This window comes from Columba livia, chromosome 1 (assembly GCF_036013475.1).
Source record: "Columba livia isolate bColLiv1 breed racing homer chromosome 1, bColLiv1.pat.W.v2, whole genome shotgun sequence".
Lineage (NCBI taxonomy): Eukaryota > Metazoa > Chordata > Aves > Columbiformes > Columbidae > Columba > Columba livia.
Window position 1 is genome coordinate 126,567,374 of NC_088602.1, and position 16,157 is coordinate 126,583,530.

The following is a 16,157-nucleotide window of genomic DNA, read 5'->3' on the forward strand; positions in this document are numbered from 1 at the left end:
CTGCCGAGCCGGTGCCGGGGCTCCCGCTGCCGCGCAGGGAGAGATCGAGGCCGGGCGGGGGGCTCAGCACAGCCCGGCAGGGAGCGGCGGGGCCGAGCGGGGCCACCCTCCCCGCCCCGCGGGAGGCGGCCGGGCCGCCCGAGCTGCTGCTGCGGAGCCCCGCGGCCGAGGCTGTGGCGACGCCGTTTGGGGTGACGGCGCCATCTTCCCGCCGCGCCATTCAAATCCCAGCACCGCCCCGCGCGGCGCAGTACGTGGCTGCCCAGCCCGGAGCGGCCGCTGGGCGGCTCTGGGGCCCCGTACGGCGGGGCAGCTGCCCGGCAACGGCCGCCTCCGTGTGCGCGGGGTGGGAGGATGGTCCCGCAGCAAATTGGGTCTCCACGGCATCCTTGCACGCCCCAGACATGCGGTCACGCTGCGCGCCCACGTAATTTAAAACTCTTCGGGGATCGCTACATCTGTACGGTGAAAGTAATGGCGCTAACTCGCTTTTTACACTAATTACGGTTCTTAATTACTATTCTTTCCCAACACGGAACTAGCTTTCCAAGTGCCACACTCACCTTTCCAACAAAGCATTTGTATTAAATAAAATGCCAAGACAACATCTGAACTGCTAAAACAAGTCATCCAAATCACAGACTACTGGTTGTATTTGTAAAAATAAGCAGCACTCAGGAGTATGTTATTCATGTTGTACAAGTGAGAGACAGAGGCAATAAAGAAGTGCTGCAGGATGTGGAAGATGAAAATCAGTGAGACAGAAAGGCCAACAAGAGAACCCACCTCTGACCACCCTTTCCCACAAAATCCCTCAGTGTCACTCTGAGAACCACCAAACCTGACTTTTACGCTGGATCTCAGAATCTAGGTTCCTGCCCTGTTGGGTTTGGTTCCCCTCCCCCCCATTCCCCCCCAGTTTAAAAGTGCTTCAACAAAAGAAGAGAGCTGCAAGCACACGGGCTTATAGAGCTTCTTCATCCTGGCATTAAGACAGACTGACAGACAGGGAACAGCACAAAGGACAAACAGCCTTGCTTTCTGGTTTTAATGGCTGATCTAGCCAAAATAATCTCTGAAGATTCTAAAAGAGGAGGACTAGTTTTAACTCTCAGTGAGATGAATATCAGAAGCAGTTCTGTGAAAATTCTGCAATATCACAAAAATGCAAGTGTTTGTCCATCACTTGCAGAAGTGCTAAGAAGCACAATACACAGCAGTTAACAACAGAGGGGAAAATAAAGGCTTTTCTAAGTTGCTTTTAATTTCAACTTAAGAAAACATACTAACCTTTCAAGAAATATTGACATCTAAGTGTGAACATTTAAAGTGGTTCCAGTAGCATGAACATATGCAGTATTATTTCCTTCAGTCCCTCAGGAGTGTATATTTTATTTTAGGTAACACACACAGACATGCTCCACTCTCCAACTTTTTCTCCATGTTCTGTACATCTCTGCAGAGAAACGGATCACAGCGTGGGAGGCTGACTTCATGCAAAGCAGTGCCAGTGCTCATAATCTCAAACACATACACACACCCGCTCTGAGGCATCCGAGCCCCACGTCCCGCAGCCTCTCTTCTCACAGGAACAGGTCACTGGCCCAGAAACACTGGAAAACAACTGGTGGTAAAAATGACCGAGGAGTCAGGTGTGGAAGCGATAACCTTATTTCCACTCGCCTTCCTCTGCAACAGCCGGAAGCTTCTGTACCCATCTTTGTTCTGTCTAATTAATTTCTGGCTCACGAGGATGAGCATGTGCTCTCATTCCTGTCATTAAAGCAATCTCTCAAGATTAAATGGAAGCAAAATCCTTTAAGAATACGGCTGTCATTTCAGATAATTACATTGGCATCAGTGTAAGGAATGGTCTAATGGAACAGTCAACATAGTTAAATCCTCTTTCAACCAAGCAGTTGAAAGACCTTATTTTGTCATTAAAATAAAGTTTATAAATCCAGATGCTAATAGTAGGTTCTTCTATGTTTCAAAGCCCAAGCACCAGAAAACAACACACATTTTTTTTTCTAAAGCAATTATTTTAATGAATTCACACTTAGAGGATGTACCCATCTTGCTACTATATAGACTGAAGTTTAAATGCATTAAAGGGAAGAAAGGCATATTTAAATCCTTACTTGGACTCCTTGCTGCAGAAAACAATTCCCACAGCAGGCTAACCGTTTCCTGCATTAGTATTGAAAAAATATTGAAGAAAATATTTCAGTAAAGATTTCTACTTAGTAACAATATATAATTCTATTGCACCAGAAAAAAAGACCAGAATAAGTACTCTTGATATTTGAAACAGTCACAGCATAGACATATTTCACTTTAACATATACAAAATCTATTACTTTCCCATCACTTCGTGTCCACTGAAGTACACTTCAGGTACTACTTGCAGCTTTGAAAAAGCTATTTAAAATATTAAAGGAGTCTTCTATCTCCATTTTACTCTTTTTTTTTTTTTTTTAAGAGGAAAAACCATATTTTGCTAACTGAAGATTTTAATCCATTAAAAATAATTTACAAAATTTGAGGATTGACTTACTTTACCGAAGTAGGAAAAAGGGCTAACTAGCAACCAGTCGAAGAATTTGGTTTCGCACGTATGTGCACAGCTGGTTCATCAAGTCTCTGTTCTGTCCTTCAACCCAGTGCATTTCTACTAATACATCATTTCCTTCTTTCTTCACATTCATTAAACACTTAAAGAGAAAACACCTACTAGTTTCTTTGGGACTTCGTTCTTTTTCTACTGTCAGATTGCTAGCTTCCTCTGAAGGGCAAGGTTCCTCCTTTGCATCACTGGAACCTTTGCCAAGTAATGTTTCTCCCTGCTTTGCTTTTGTCTCTTCCTCCTTCACGTGCTCACTGTGTTCTTCTTTGGCAGCAGATTCTTCCATTAACTCATCACCTGTGGTCAAGTGGACATCCTCATCAGGTGCCATAAACCCCATTTCAGAGTCTTCAGTCTTTGGGTTTTCACAGTCCAAACTGTTGCTCTCGCTCTTCTTGCTGTTTTTTTCCTCTTCCATTGCTTGCAGAATACCTTCAGAAGCTCGAGGAAGTTCTTGTAATTGCCTTACCTTCTCTCGTTTCTTTCTCCTCAGATGAATCCAGGAGTTCTCAATGGCAGTCACAAAAAGGCTAACTTCATCTTTTCCACAGGGAACACGTTTATGCTGAACCTATTGCAGAATACAGCAGAACTTCATCCTTATCCTCTCACAGTTATGCTTTCAAGTAGGATGTTGTTTTAACATATAATAATTAATACTGTACCTTCAGATCAGCAAGAATCTTCTCTACCCAGGCTCTAACCACAGCAATAGCTTCTACAGCATCCCAGCCCATAGCTGCAGCTTTGACAGATAACTCTTTGACTGTAGAAGCCAAGACCATAAATGTAATTGGCTTTCGGGGTTTTTCTAATTTTCTTCTTTTAGAAGGAGGTGACTAGAAGAAGAAAGAAAAAAAATTACAAAGCTATGCAGTATTAGTGGGATGGCTTTTGTACTCAGAAGACATGGGGATTTAGAGTACAAAGTAAGCCACTAAACAGTCACTGACATGGCCTGTGTTTCACTCAATTCCAAAGAGTTTTAGATTAAAAACAGCTAACAGGATCATACACTTCATGCTAGCCTGAGGGACAGAGGGATTTTATCCTCAGATGTTAGGCAAAAAGTTTCATCAGTTCCTTCAAACTATTATATTAGCTCTCTGTGAGGTGAGAGAGTGCAGCTGCTCTTTAAAATAGAGGTCAAGTGCTAACATTCACACTTTGATCCAAGCTCACCGAAGGTTTACTTGCATGTTCTATAAGGTTAGTTAGTCTACACCTATCTTCAAGTACATGTACATCTGGATACAAAAAAGCAATTGTCTCATTATTTAAGGTGAGCAAGCTCCACTTATATTCATATATAGGCAAGTCTGAGCTAGACATGTTCGCATCTATCTGGTAACAGAATCTATATGGTAAGTTAAAAACAAGTTATCAGAGGGAAGCTTAAATTTCAAATTTAGCCCCAAACTTAGCAATTTAGTAGTATTAAAAATATCCTATTTGAAGTATGTTACAAGTGAGACTTATTTTCACTGAAACCCACAAGAAGTTCCTACACAGGATTCTCTTTTCCTCCCTAAACACAGGTCATTTGTTAATCACACACAAAAACCGCTAACAGACTGGCAGCCAGCTACAAAATCCCACTGTCCATACAGCCCAGTGCATCCAACGTGCCAGTCTTAAGAAGAACAGTTTATTCCACAGTAGTTATAGCTCATCATGCCTTTCCTCAAATAAGAGGCACAGACAATCACAAGCAAACCAGAATTAAGCTACTTACAGGTACTTGTACGTCATCATAGAAACTCCATGCCAGTGCCCATCTCATGGTGCGTCCTTGGCAGAATTCAGTATGAGTAACTTTAGGAACCTATGCAAAGAAGCAATACAAAACTTTGTTTCGTATTAATAAACACCATTGTTTTACTGCACACATTTTCAAATTTTAAAAAATTGCAAAGTTAGCATAGAGTTATTTTCTCATGACAGAAATGGAGATTCTTTCTGACATGACTCATGGATGTCAGGGCCACTTGAAGCTGGTCAGTACCAAGCCTGGTACCAGTGCTCAGGAGTTCCTATCTCTGTTCCGCCATGTCTGTGCCCGTTCAGAGCTCCAAGTTCAGCAACACACAACACAACCTTTTTTGTGCAGCAATCCAGCACAACTACAGCACACATCTGCACTCTGATTCTGCAAAAAGCACATCCTTCCTTCTTGTTCAGAACCTGCTCCTGTTCCATATTTGATTACTGAACCCACTGCTGTAGCATAGGACCACAGTACAAAGGTGACTAAAAGCTGTGAAACCAAACCACTCACCTGTCTGCAGGTGGCAGAGACATGCGCAGAAACAATTGCCTATATTTGCCCCAACAAATCAAATCTGAATTTAACATGGCTGTTAAATCTAAAATTCAGACGTTAGTGTTGTCTAGTGTTTCTGCATGTGGATGATGCAAGGCATCTATGTATGGTATGGAAAAAGTGCTAAATAATAGCAAGGATAAATATCAGTCATCTGGCCTAACTACGAATTATCATCAGCTCCAGAGCATAAGCCCCAGGTCCACACAGAAGGAGAGGGGAGAATAAAAAAGAAAAGAAAGGTGTCTCTATCCTAGAACTTTTCCCACCCTTCAATTCCTAGTTCTATCAAATTCTACAATAAATACAGCAAATGTCAAGACAGTTTGAACAATTAGTAGACCTTCTGGAAGTTTTATGCTGCATCCTAACCTGAACCACAACATAACATGTGCTTGGTTAAAATTAACATGTTCCCAGCTTTTATACAACAGAGATTACAAACCTGAACAAAATTAATTTGGTAATTTCAAGAAAACCACTAAAGGTAACCTCAGCTTTTCTATGTAAGGTTTGCAAGGACTTCTCTAACTTTACTAAGACTGAGGTGCAACAGTTCAAGCATAGGGAAAAAAGTCAGATACTTGAAACTTTGTGCCTACCTCAGTATCTGCTTTTGGCATCAAGTTTACAGATTCCCTATGGTCTGTACTTCACCTTTCTGGGAACTGATTTCACCATGCATTTTCTTTCCTTCCACTCTCCACTATACACAAGGACAGATCTCACAATAATTTTCTTTGTATGGCAATTAGAGAAGACTATGCTTCCTCCACAAAGCCATAAAAAAGTTATTTGCACAGCCTTCTTGCATGAGAATTGTAGCACAAGGTTCAGTTTTACTCTGTGGTGCCAGAATTGAACACAAACAAAATGATACTGTAACTTAAATATTGATAAAATTTCTTGTATCAACTGAATTGCTAGATCTCACATTAGCTAAAGGGAAAGAAAACTAGATTTTTATTTTTTTTTTTACAACAGCCCTGTTAAGGCTGTTTTACAGCAGAAACCCTGTATGTTCTAGAAAGGACAAAGACATGCTTCTACATGTGATAAAGACAAAAATCTGTAGACAATATGTGCTACTTACCTAACAGCTTTGAATTTACAATAACTAAATCTCAACAGTTTTGAGTGCTTCCCTAAAAAGGAATTGCAGTTTGTTCTTGAAAAAAAACCTCAGTAAAATAATTCAATAATAATTACCTACATGCATCAGAACACAGCATATATTGTACAGAACACATATGGGATATACATGGACATATATAAACCTACCCCCTGGATTCGAAGTTCCTCTTTTAATGGTGCTAAACTGCATTTCTTCCCCAACATGCAACTGTACCATCTGCAAAGAATACACAAACAAAGCGTTTTACAAATACAGATCAACTGAAAATGGCAACTACCAAAAATAACTACTTGGATCAAAACCTGCAAGAACAATAGATTTAAAAACAAAACAACAACAACAAAATCGCACTCTTAAACAGAGTGCCTAGGACATAACACAACATAAATTGGAACAGAAGGCCCAATGCCAGACAGGACATGGGAATCTTTTCAAGTTTTTAGGAAATACATTAAGACTACTATTGAAACTGCACCTAAATAACCAAGAATCTTATTCAAAGAGTGACTTCAGTTATGTGGAAGACATTACCCCTTACCATAATTTGTTTCAGTTTCTCTACTTTCTTTGGAGAATGGATCAGAATAAAAAGGAGTATTCAACTATTGAAAAGCATTTGTGCCTCAGAAGCAGACATAGTGACTACCCCTTCAGCTCACTTGTAATTCATTATCCAGGTTTCCATCAGCTAACCCATATTTCATGAGGAAACAAACAAGGGCAAAAAAGGACAGAAATTCATTTTCCCACTTCTGACGAAGCTTATCCTTCTATCCGGCTCCACATCTTCAATATCTCCAAACATTACAGCTCTGTTCTTCATCCAGGTTACTAATCCAGGTCTACAACCCCCTCTTCCAACCTTCCTTGATGACTGGATCCAAAAAGTTTACTCATAAATGTAGTGTATTAATGTATGAAAATTAGAGTTCCCAGTTATCAAGGGAGTTTCCTCAAGAGTATGCATCTAGAATGAAGGGCAGCACTTTAAGTTGCTCACATATACAAATTAAATATACCTTTTTAAAAAAAAAAAAGTATTACCAACAGTGTTAAGGGGCAATTCTTTAAATTTACTTCCTGCATAATGCAATATACAGAATTTCAGGCAGCAATATGTAAATGACAGGCCAAAATTTCTGGCAAAACTAAAACACACCTCTTTCCCAAAATTACAAAATATGGAACCTGCAACTCCTAGCTGAAGTAAGTCAAGATAACCTCCTGGCCAAGGGAGTCTCTGTCTACTATCAGTTCATTACTCATACCCTTTGGTAGAGTTGCCCAACCTTATCTCTAACAAAAGAGGAAACAGTATTTCTGCAAGAGATTCTCCAAGGTATTTTATTCAAAAACATTAACTAAACTATTTCTACCTCCCAAACTTACAGAGCTTATTTTTCCTAAGTATGATAAACCATTAGCATGTGGGTACATTCTACGCCTTATGCTACCAGTTTATCAGATCAAGAGATACCCTCCTCTTTCCTAGAAGAGCCAAGAGGAGCATACTGACCAACATCCATTAAGTTCTCTGTTACATTTGCCACCCTTCTCAAGGTCCTTATCAAAAGAAAGTTTCCTGTGGATCTACATACACCATGTGGAAGCAGAAACAATGTTGCAATTGCATTTTCAGGAAACTTCAAAACACCAGTCACTTTGTTACCTGCATCCTCAGCTAAAACTTGTGTTCTGTGTTAGTGATGAGTTTATTAAGGTCACACAAAAGAGGAAGATGGACATCTGCTTAATTTTTTGTTTTTCTCCCCTCACCTATTGGATCGCTGACTAAATTCAAAACAACTCTTTCAGCTTATATTTAGTTTTGAAAAATCACTATATTTTAGACACAAATAAGAGCATACACACTTAAAAAAACGGTTTACATCAAGTAGCTTACAATAGCATTATACCTACAAGCTTTGACAGGAACACCAATGATTTCCCAGTGTCCTTGCTGGCACAAACAATATTGCTAAGAAGACTCAGAAGTTTAATTCTTTTGGCTTGTAACCACTTCTGAACACCAAAACATCTATTTTATCACCCTGCCATACTATCTATCTCCTCTCTATACTTTATAATATTTGAGGGGTGACAGAGAAAAGAATGACATTAAAAAAGCAAGCTGACCATGTGTCAAGCTTTGCAAAATTGCAACCTCTGCAAATCTTCTCAACTTTTTTTCTTCAAAGCACTACAAGACAGAAGCACTTCTAACAGAGCCAAATGCTGTTTTGCTTTATCTTGTTTTTCCAAAAACCTTTATATAGTTGTCATTTTTTTCAGGTCCATTACTAGGAAACAAATACTCTAAGGAAAAAATTTGGTATTGCATAGGTGAAGATGACATTCTAATGCAATGTTCTGCTTAGAAGGATCTAAACAAAACAAAACCAAAACACTTCATGAATGTATAAAAGGCAAGCTGTATTTCCTCAGCTTAGGGCACTGATTGAGCAGTGGTAACACCAAATACAATTTTGGAAGCTATATTATAGAGGGATATTATAAAAGCCCCAAACAAAACAAAAACCAACAGAATCTTCCAGAAGAGCTAGAGAAACAATGTACAGCATCTGGGGAGGCTGATAGTCAAAAAAATGAAGATGTGCCATCTCTTTACCTTGTTCAAAATAAGGTTTCACTATAGTTTTTATTGCAGCTTATGGTCACCCAAGATAGCATTCAGTACAACAGTAACCTTCAGTAGGCAGAGCTGCAAAATTCAGCCAAGAAAGGATAAAAACTTTGAGGTAACAAACAGATAACTAGGCAATGTCATTAGTCCTCCCATCCCAGATGCCACTGACACTGTCTTCAGCAAGTATGAGAGCTAATTCAGCTGCAAGCTACAAGCGTCACTAGTAGGGGGGCTTGCCTTCTGTTTTTAAATGGCTCCAATGATGAGTTGTAATTGTTTGATGCTCAGGAGCAACTAATTCTATAGAAACTGAGAGTTATTACTGATATGTATATAACACTAAACAAACCAAACAGGTATCACTGGACCAAAGCTACTTTCCTTACTTAAAATATCATTTTCACATGATTTCTGCCAAAGAAGCAGATAAAAATGCATTGCGTTTTATTTTTTAACTGGAACAAAGCTCTTACCGTAACCTCTTTTTAAGCTGTAGACTATCATGAATAATTCTTTTGACAAATTCTAGTTCTCCCCCCTCAGCCATTATTTCTGTGATCCCTCCTGTATTTACGGAACTGGGAGGGGGACGCCGTGGATTTCGAGAATTTACTCCCTGAACAGAAAAAAGAACATTTGAGATGAGCATTTAATGAAATGTTAGGCTGCTTTGTACATGGCTTCCTGCCCCAATCTTTACTGGGTAGCAAGTGTCACCACCTCTAGTTATCCTCCCCTCATCAGAACAATTGATAATAGACAAAGATATGTTCAAAGTAAGCACAACTGAGTGAATTCCCTAGAATCTCAAACCCAGGTTAGCTACTTGTCACACATCAGTATCCTGCTAATACGAAATATGTGGTAAGACACGTTGGTTACATGCGTCTACATAATTACAATCTATACTGTTTAATTTCAATACTTAAATCTCTTTTCTACTGCCCTGTATTAGAGAGTTAGGTTTCTGATTATATTTAGTGGGTATTGCAAGAACAGTTCTGAGCTGCATGATATTGCCTAAATCACTAAGGAAACAAGAAAGTGAGACAGTCACAATGCCAGAATCCAATTCCTCTGTACCACTGCTACACAACAGGTACTTTTTTTCACATTTACCAGCTTTCTACTTTCCAAACTAATTCTCTAGGATAGTAAGAACTTGTGAAAAAATTCTACAGTTCATCCTCCACTTTAGGAAGGGGAACAGTTAAGTTTTTCAAAACTCCTTTGAGGCGGAGGGTGTGGAAGAAAACCGAAATGCAATTTCTTAATGATTTAGGGTTGTCCACTCAACCTTCCCCAAGGCAACAGGTTAAATTGTTGCTACCCTCCCATTCACTGAGCATTGAAGTACCTGCAACATTTAGATTGTTAACTTACCTTCGCTTCCAATTGGTTAGCAAAAAAGGGGGGGTTGCACATGCAGAAATCATAAACGATCTCAGATTCTTCTTTCAGGGCATCCATTAGAAGAGTCTTCTGTGGTACCTTAACCACTAATAGCAAACAGGCATTTGGTCAGTAAGAAACTTCGCATTTTATCTAGCATGCCATTTCCATTTCAGTGTTTTGTGAAACAATACATTGTATCAAAACTGTACTTCCTAAACAATACTTTCTACGAAAAAAAAAAAAAAATAACCAATACTAGCAGCAAATAAAGACTTCAGATTAAAGATTAGCATACAAACAGCTTGTATGTTTATATACAGTAGTGAAATTATACGAGTCTGTCTAAAACAACAGGAACTGCTTGAGTTATACTGAGGTCTCTGATGCAATTACAAATGCACTTTAAGGCCTTCCAAAAGTTAACACAAGCGTCAGTTGATCACCCCACAGGCTCCTCAGAAATAAAAGAAATCCTAGTCTAAACAATTTTTTAAGTTATGGAATTCTGATATGTTATTCAAGAAAATACACTGTTTAGTCTTTCTAGAGTATAAAGCTAAGAAATAGAAAGACTAAAAGCTATCTTCACTGAAGATACACCACACCAAGGTTAGCTTTAAATCTAAACTTAGGATAATAAAACAGAATGAATGTGTTAGCAATACTATGTAAAGTTACTTAGAAGGCGACAAGAAAGAACTTGTTAAACTACTACTATTTAACTGCTAAGGCACATTTGACCTACACAGTTAGCTGTTTAATTCATAGTATGTAATTCTACTTGGAAATAGGAAAGTAAATAAAACCAACTGGAAGGAAAAAATGTAATAATCTTGTCGTGGAACAATTCTAAATTACCCTGAAAGTAGTTTGAAAACTTCCAGAGTCCAAGTTTTTTAAAATTTCTTAACTTACCATTATATGCAGGGTACTGATTTTTAAAATTTTTAATTATTGTTTTAAACACCAGCAGACAAGTTCTGGCCATCACCCCACTCCAGTAAAGTAGATGCACAACTAAGAACACCATGTGATTTTTTTTTTAGCATTTATGAGCAATCCCCACACTTACCAGTTTCTATTTTGCACATTTAGGAGAAACTACCTTTGGAAGAAAGTTACTGCAAACAGTATTTCACTTTCAAACAAATAAACATTACTATTTTTTTCCTCTGGGAAGAAAGAAGCTATGATGCAATTAGTAAACCAACGCCACATTACTGCTGTTTTTATGATCACTGAATTTCTTTTTTTTTTTCATTGAAGTTAGAAGAAAGAAGGCTATATCCAATAGGATCTCCAAAAGAAGCTATCTGGCAAAAATTTCAAGATAAACTCTTAGAACATGACGAAAACTGTGGCTTTAAGAAAAAAACAAAAACAAAAACACAGAGGTACAGAAAGATTTCTAGTATGACTTCAAAATGCCTTGCTAAACAAGTTCCTAAAGTAGAACACTCAGCTCTAGGTAAACAATTCAGGCCCAGGAGTTAAAAGAGGTAGGGCAGTTCATTCCCAGCCAGCATCTGGCTACAGGCACCACCAGTGGCACTCCCTTGCCCATGGCACTGCCCACCAGCAATCAGTCACTTACTCCAGCTTTTCTCCTTTGGCACTACACCTTCACATGAGGCACTTCCCTTTGCCAGAGGTTTTTCCAGGATAGTGAAACACTACCATACCACTACAAGTTCTATGATGGAAGCAGTTACAGAAAACGGTCATTGTTCTCCACATCAAGTCCTGGCTCTTCAAGACTGACATGGAGGATGGACCAAGACAACATTTTCATAAAAATGATGCTTCCAAATTCCAGCAGAACTAAATTTCTTATTTCAGAGCTGAATAATGGACCTGCTTTTTAATATACTGAGTTCCTACATGAAATTTTCCAAGTTCATCCACAGACCAAGCCTGGCATACTGCTATTATTACAACAGGTGTTGTTGAGACCTCATTCAGGGATGAGGATGAAGGACATTCTCTGAACAAGATATGTATATGTGGCAGTACCAGGCAAATTATCTGAAGAGAGCACTCCAGGTCTCCTAGCAGTAGAAACAGCTTGAACTCTAAGAAATACTTCCGTACCAGTCAAAGAATACAGAGAGAGGAAAAAAAAATAAACAAGAGGGTAAGGTTTAATTTTCAGATTTTCATAATGAAGAATAGTTCTCCATCCACACATCCCATCCCAGACAAATTTTCTGGCTTAAGTATACACAGACCCTAGTAAACATTCTGCTTCAGTAAAAACAATTGAGCACGTGTTTGGCAGAAATACAGATTCTGATATGTCACTGATCATGGCAAAAATACATTACAACATTTGTATGCTACTAAATACCTTACTACATCATACCTTTTATAAGATCAGACAAATTATTCTGTTCAACATTCTTCTTGGCATAATTGAAGCACATATCATCCACTTCTGTTGCAAGAAAATACCAACCATTTAAAGTTGCTCCAAGTAACGGGTATATGCAAGATGCCCCTGTCCCTGCAGAAGTGAAGAGACATGAGAAAGACAAAACAAGTCTCTGGTGTTACACACAGTGTGGCTGATAACTATGTACTTTTTACAACAAAAAGAACTAATTTCAAGAAAACACTGATTACTGATCATGTCCTATTCAGTTCCTTAATGAACTTTCTGTTCTTAATTTGAAATACAGCATTGTCAAATATGCACTTTAAATAAAACAGATGATTTAATAATCCGGAATAAATTTTCTAGTAAATTATCAACTTTTTTGGAAGTAATTCATTTCTATATGATAGTGATTAATTTATATAGTGAAAGCTAAATATATTCTGGTTTCACAAAAAAAAAAATCCCTATCACAAATGTACTTTTCTTCTGTATTTTTCTATTATCTACCACAAATAATTTACTTTGATGCACACAGCAGTCAAAAAAAAAAAACCAAGTCAGTCAGTTCCATCAGACTGTCTTTCCCTGACACCCAAAACTATCAAAGAAACAGAGATGCCAATTAAGAGAAACAAAAACAAACTGGAAATTTTGCAATATTTGGAGGACTTAAAGGATCTGTCTCTTCTATCAGTCACCTATTGTGCCGAAGCTCATTGAAATAGTTTTCAAAAATGCAACCTAATATCAAATGCATAGAAGATGGACAACAAGTTTAAAAGTTATGAAAGGAAAACAGCTTTGCACACACGACATGATGGTACAAACTTTGTATCCATCACAAATACAGGTAAAAATACAAGCCAAAAATTCCATTTTAAAAAAATCCCGCTAGCAAACATCAAGAAAACAGCAACGTAAAGACTGGCATGGTAACCAAGATCACTGAACTGAAGCCTTGAGGAAGTCAGTAACTTCAACGTTTTAATGTCAAGCATTAAAACGTAAGTTTAAAAGGAAATTCCAGCTTCTCTGAATGTCATTACAAGTTTACTTCAGCACAAAACAATCTTCAAAAACAAGCCTTTGAAATCGTGAAGGAAGATTCTCTTAACAAATAAAACATGTGAACTAAATTCAAATGTACCATCACAGGTACCTTTTAAATAATTCATACAGAATCACCAAAAATTTGAAATCCAAATACCAATTTTATTATTTATATGTGAGATACAGTTTCTTGCTCCTACAGAGCTTGCCTATTTTATTTCTAATGAAAACCAAATTATGTGCATCAGTGTACATCTTACAAATTCACGTCTCTACTGAATAACTGTTTACATCAACCTGCTGCTTAATCCAAATATTGTCCAGATATTATCCAATACTTTGGGTACTGAAACCGAACAAATCTGTACTATCATCCATCTGCAGATGCTTAATCCAGTTTAAAAATATTCTGTTTTCAACAATAAACAGGAAACCTTTCACCATCTACAACCAAAATGCAGGTTTGCTAGTACTTGGCCTACCTTCTAATTAAGCCACTTTTAAAATTTAGCTTATGAAAACCGCTGCACAAAAAAAAAAAAAAAAAAAAAAAGTTTAAAAAAGATAAATCATTCATCTGTCAAATACACCTGAAACAACAGAAAAAATGTCATTAACAGGAAAGCGAGAAAATATTGTTATGCAACTCACAAACTCTCTCATGCAGACATTCAGAAGCAAAATTAATAGATTGCTAATATAATTGATTAGTTAGAAGACTGAGAAAAAACACCATATTTTTTAGAATTCCTTTAGGATGGTATTTTTGCCTGCATTACTAGCAGCATAATTCTTGCATATCCACAAAGTTACACTCTATTGAGTTCAAGGATACAAAGAGACAAATAATTGCCAGCTATGCCCATTCTTCTGTTTGTGCAAAGAAATCCTATCCACCAAGAAGCCAAATGAAACACCAGTGGAGGCAGATTGCACGGTTCACCACAGCAAGCACAGTCTAGATTTTTGTTTCTCAAACTTCATGTTTCTCTACAGATGCACAACAAATTTTACCAGCTAGTTTCACTGATAGCAAATAACAAATTAAAACTTTTGCTTTTCCAAGTACCTATGTCAATGCCTCGCCTGAGCACTTGCTTGTCACCATCCTGGTGACCGATGAGATCCTCCACCCAGTGGATGTAGTTCAGCCTCAAGGGAACGGTAGGAATAAGCCTTTCCACGGGGATGTCAATCGTAAGCCCAAAATCCTCCTTCAGGAGGGTGCACGTCAGAGCCCTCACCGCCTCGGGGTCCTTGAAATTCAGGCTGAAAGGCACAAGCAGCGGTTACTGACACCCTCTCACTCGCCACAGCCCGGGGGCGGACACGCACACACAAACACACACAGCGTTCGGCAGGCGGCGGGAGCCGCGCCACAGCCCCCGGACGCGGCGCGGCCTGGCCTGGCCTACCCCGCCCTCTGTCGCTCCCGCCGCCCCCCCAGCGGCCGCCGCGCGGGCCCTACCTCACCCTGCCGGTGAGGGTGGTCTGCACATGTTGCTGGAACTCGGGGTACTTGGCGGCCAGGTAGGCAAAGTCGGGCGGTTTGTCCTTGTAGCGGTTGCGCGCGTGCATGGACTTGTTGAGGGCCATGGCGGGCGGTGAGGGGGGAACCGCCGGCAGCGCGGGGCGGATTAACGGCCCGACCCCGCCACCAACCGACGCACCGGCAGGCACCGCCGCCGCCACCCTCCCGCCCACCTCCCGGCGCGCACCGCGGGCACTTGGGGCGTACCAAGGCGCACCGGGCGGCGGGGGGGAGGGGGCGCGGAGACGGGCCCACCGCGGTGACAGAGGAGCGGGGTGTTACAGCTGTTGGGACGGAATCGGACGAATCGAGGAGCGACCAACGTGTTTTATAATCTGAATGTTTTATATACGGGCATAATCGCTTCAGAGTTAGGTACTCAACGAGTAATAAATATAAAATTATGTGAACAGCTCAAAATTCCGTTTTTCTCGGCAGTGTGAGGCGCCTCCGCTCCCATACTACAGAATCACACAATGTTTGGGATTGAAACGGACCTCAAAGGATCATCCAGTCCAATCCCCCTCATGACACTCACCTTTTACATATTTATAAACATTAATGAGGTCACCCCTCAGTCTCCTCCAAGCTAAAGAGCCCCAGCTCCCTCAGCCTTTCCTCATAAGGGAGATGCTCCACTCCCTTCATCATCTTCATTGCCCTGCACTGGACTCTCTCCAGCAGTTCCCTGTCCTTCTGGAACTGAGGGGCCCAGAACTGGACACAATATTCCAGGTGTGGTCTCACCAGGGCAGAGTAGAGGGGAAGGAGAACCTCTCTGGACGTACTAACCACCCCTCTTCTAATACACCCCAGGATGCCATTGGCCTTCCTGGCCACAAGGGCACAGTGCTGGCTCATGGTCATCCTGCTGTCCACCAGGACCCCCAGGTCCCTTTCCCCTACACTGCTCTCTAAGAGGTCGTTCCCCAACTTATGCTGGAACCTGGGGTTGTTCCTGCCCAGATGCAGGACTCTACACTTGCCCTATTGACAGACATTACCTGCCCAAGGCATCCTTGTTACCTTGAAGTGCCCTTTAACATTCTCCAAAATGCCCCATAGTCGTGCAT

General features: G+C 40.1%; 2 protein-coding genes across 17 annotated transcripts in view; both read right to left on the reverse strand.

Moving 5' to 3' along the window:
• The window catches only part of POLQ (DNA polymerase theta), a 54,874-nt gene extending 54,590 nt beyond the window's left edge, over positions 1 to 284 (reverse strand). For 2 of the 15 annotated variants that reach the window (XM_065077425.1, XM_065077417.1), the window contains exon 1: positions 1 to 271. In XM_065077425.1, coding sequence (XP_064933497.1) covers positions 1 to 220 — 220 coding nt within the window. In that variant the 5' untranslated portion in view covers positions 221 to 271. The other 13 variants (XM_065077394.1, XM_065077389.1, XM_065077408.1 and 10 more) reach the window with 10 other exon arrangements.
• A 1,737-nt stretch (positions 285 to 2,021) lies between these two features.
• Positions 2,022 to 15,297, reverse strand: METTL16 (methyltransferase 16, RNA N6-adenosine). 2 transcript variants are annotated; one of them, XM_065077580.1, is made up of 9 exons: positions 15,022 to 15,297; positions 14,623 to 14,822; positions 12,489 to 12,629; positions 10,115 to 10,230; positions 9,205 to 9,347; positions 6,231 to 6,300; positions 4,362 to 4,451; positions 3,292 to 3,465; positions 2,022 to 3,197 (listed from the first exon to the last, which is right to left on the reverse strand). In XM_065077580.1, the coding sequence occupies exons 1-9, from the start codon at positions 15,147 to 15,149 to the stop codon at positions 2,580 to 2,582; spliced, it is 1,680 nt and encodes a 559-aa protein (XP_064933652.1). In that variant the 5' UTR covers positions 15,150 to 15,297; the 3' UTR covers positions 2,022 to 2,579. The 2 variants fall into 2 exon arrangements, with proteins under 2 accessions (XP_064933652.1, XP_064933662.1); XM_065077590.1 differs by having other exon boundaries at positions 15,027 to 15,293.
• Between the last annotated feature and the right edge of the window lie 860 nt (positions 15,298 to 16,157).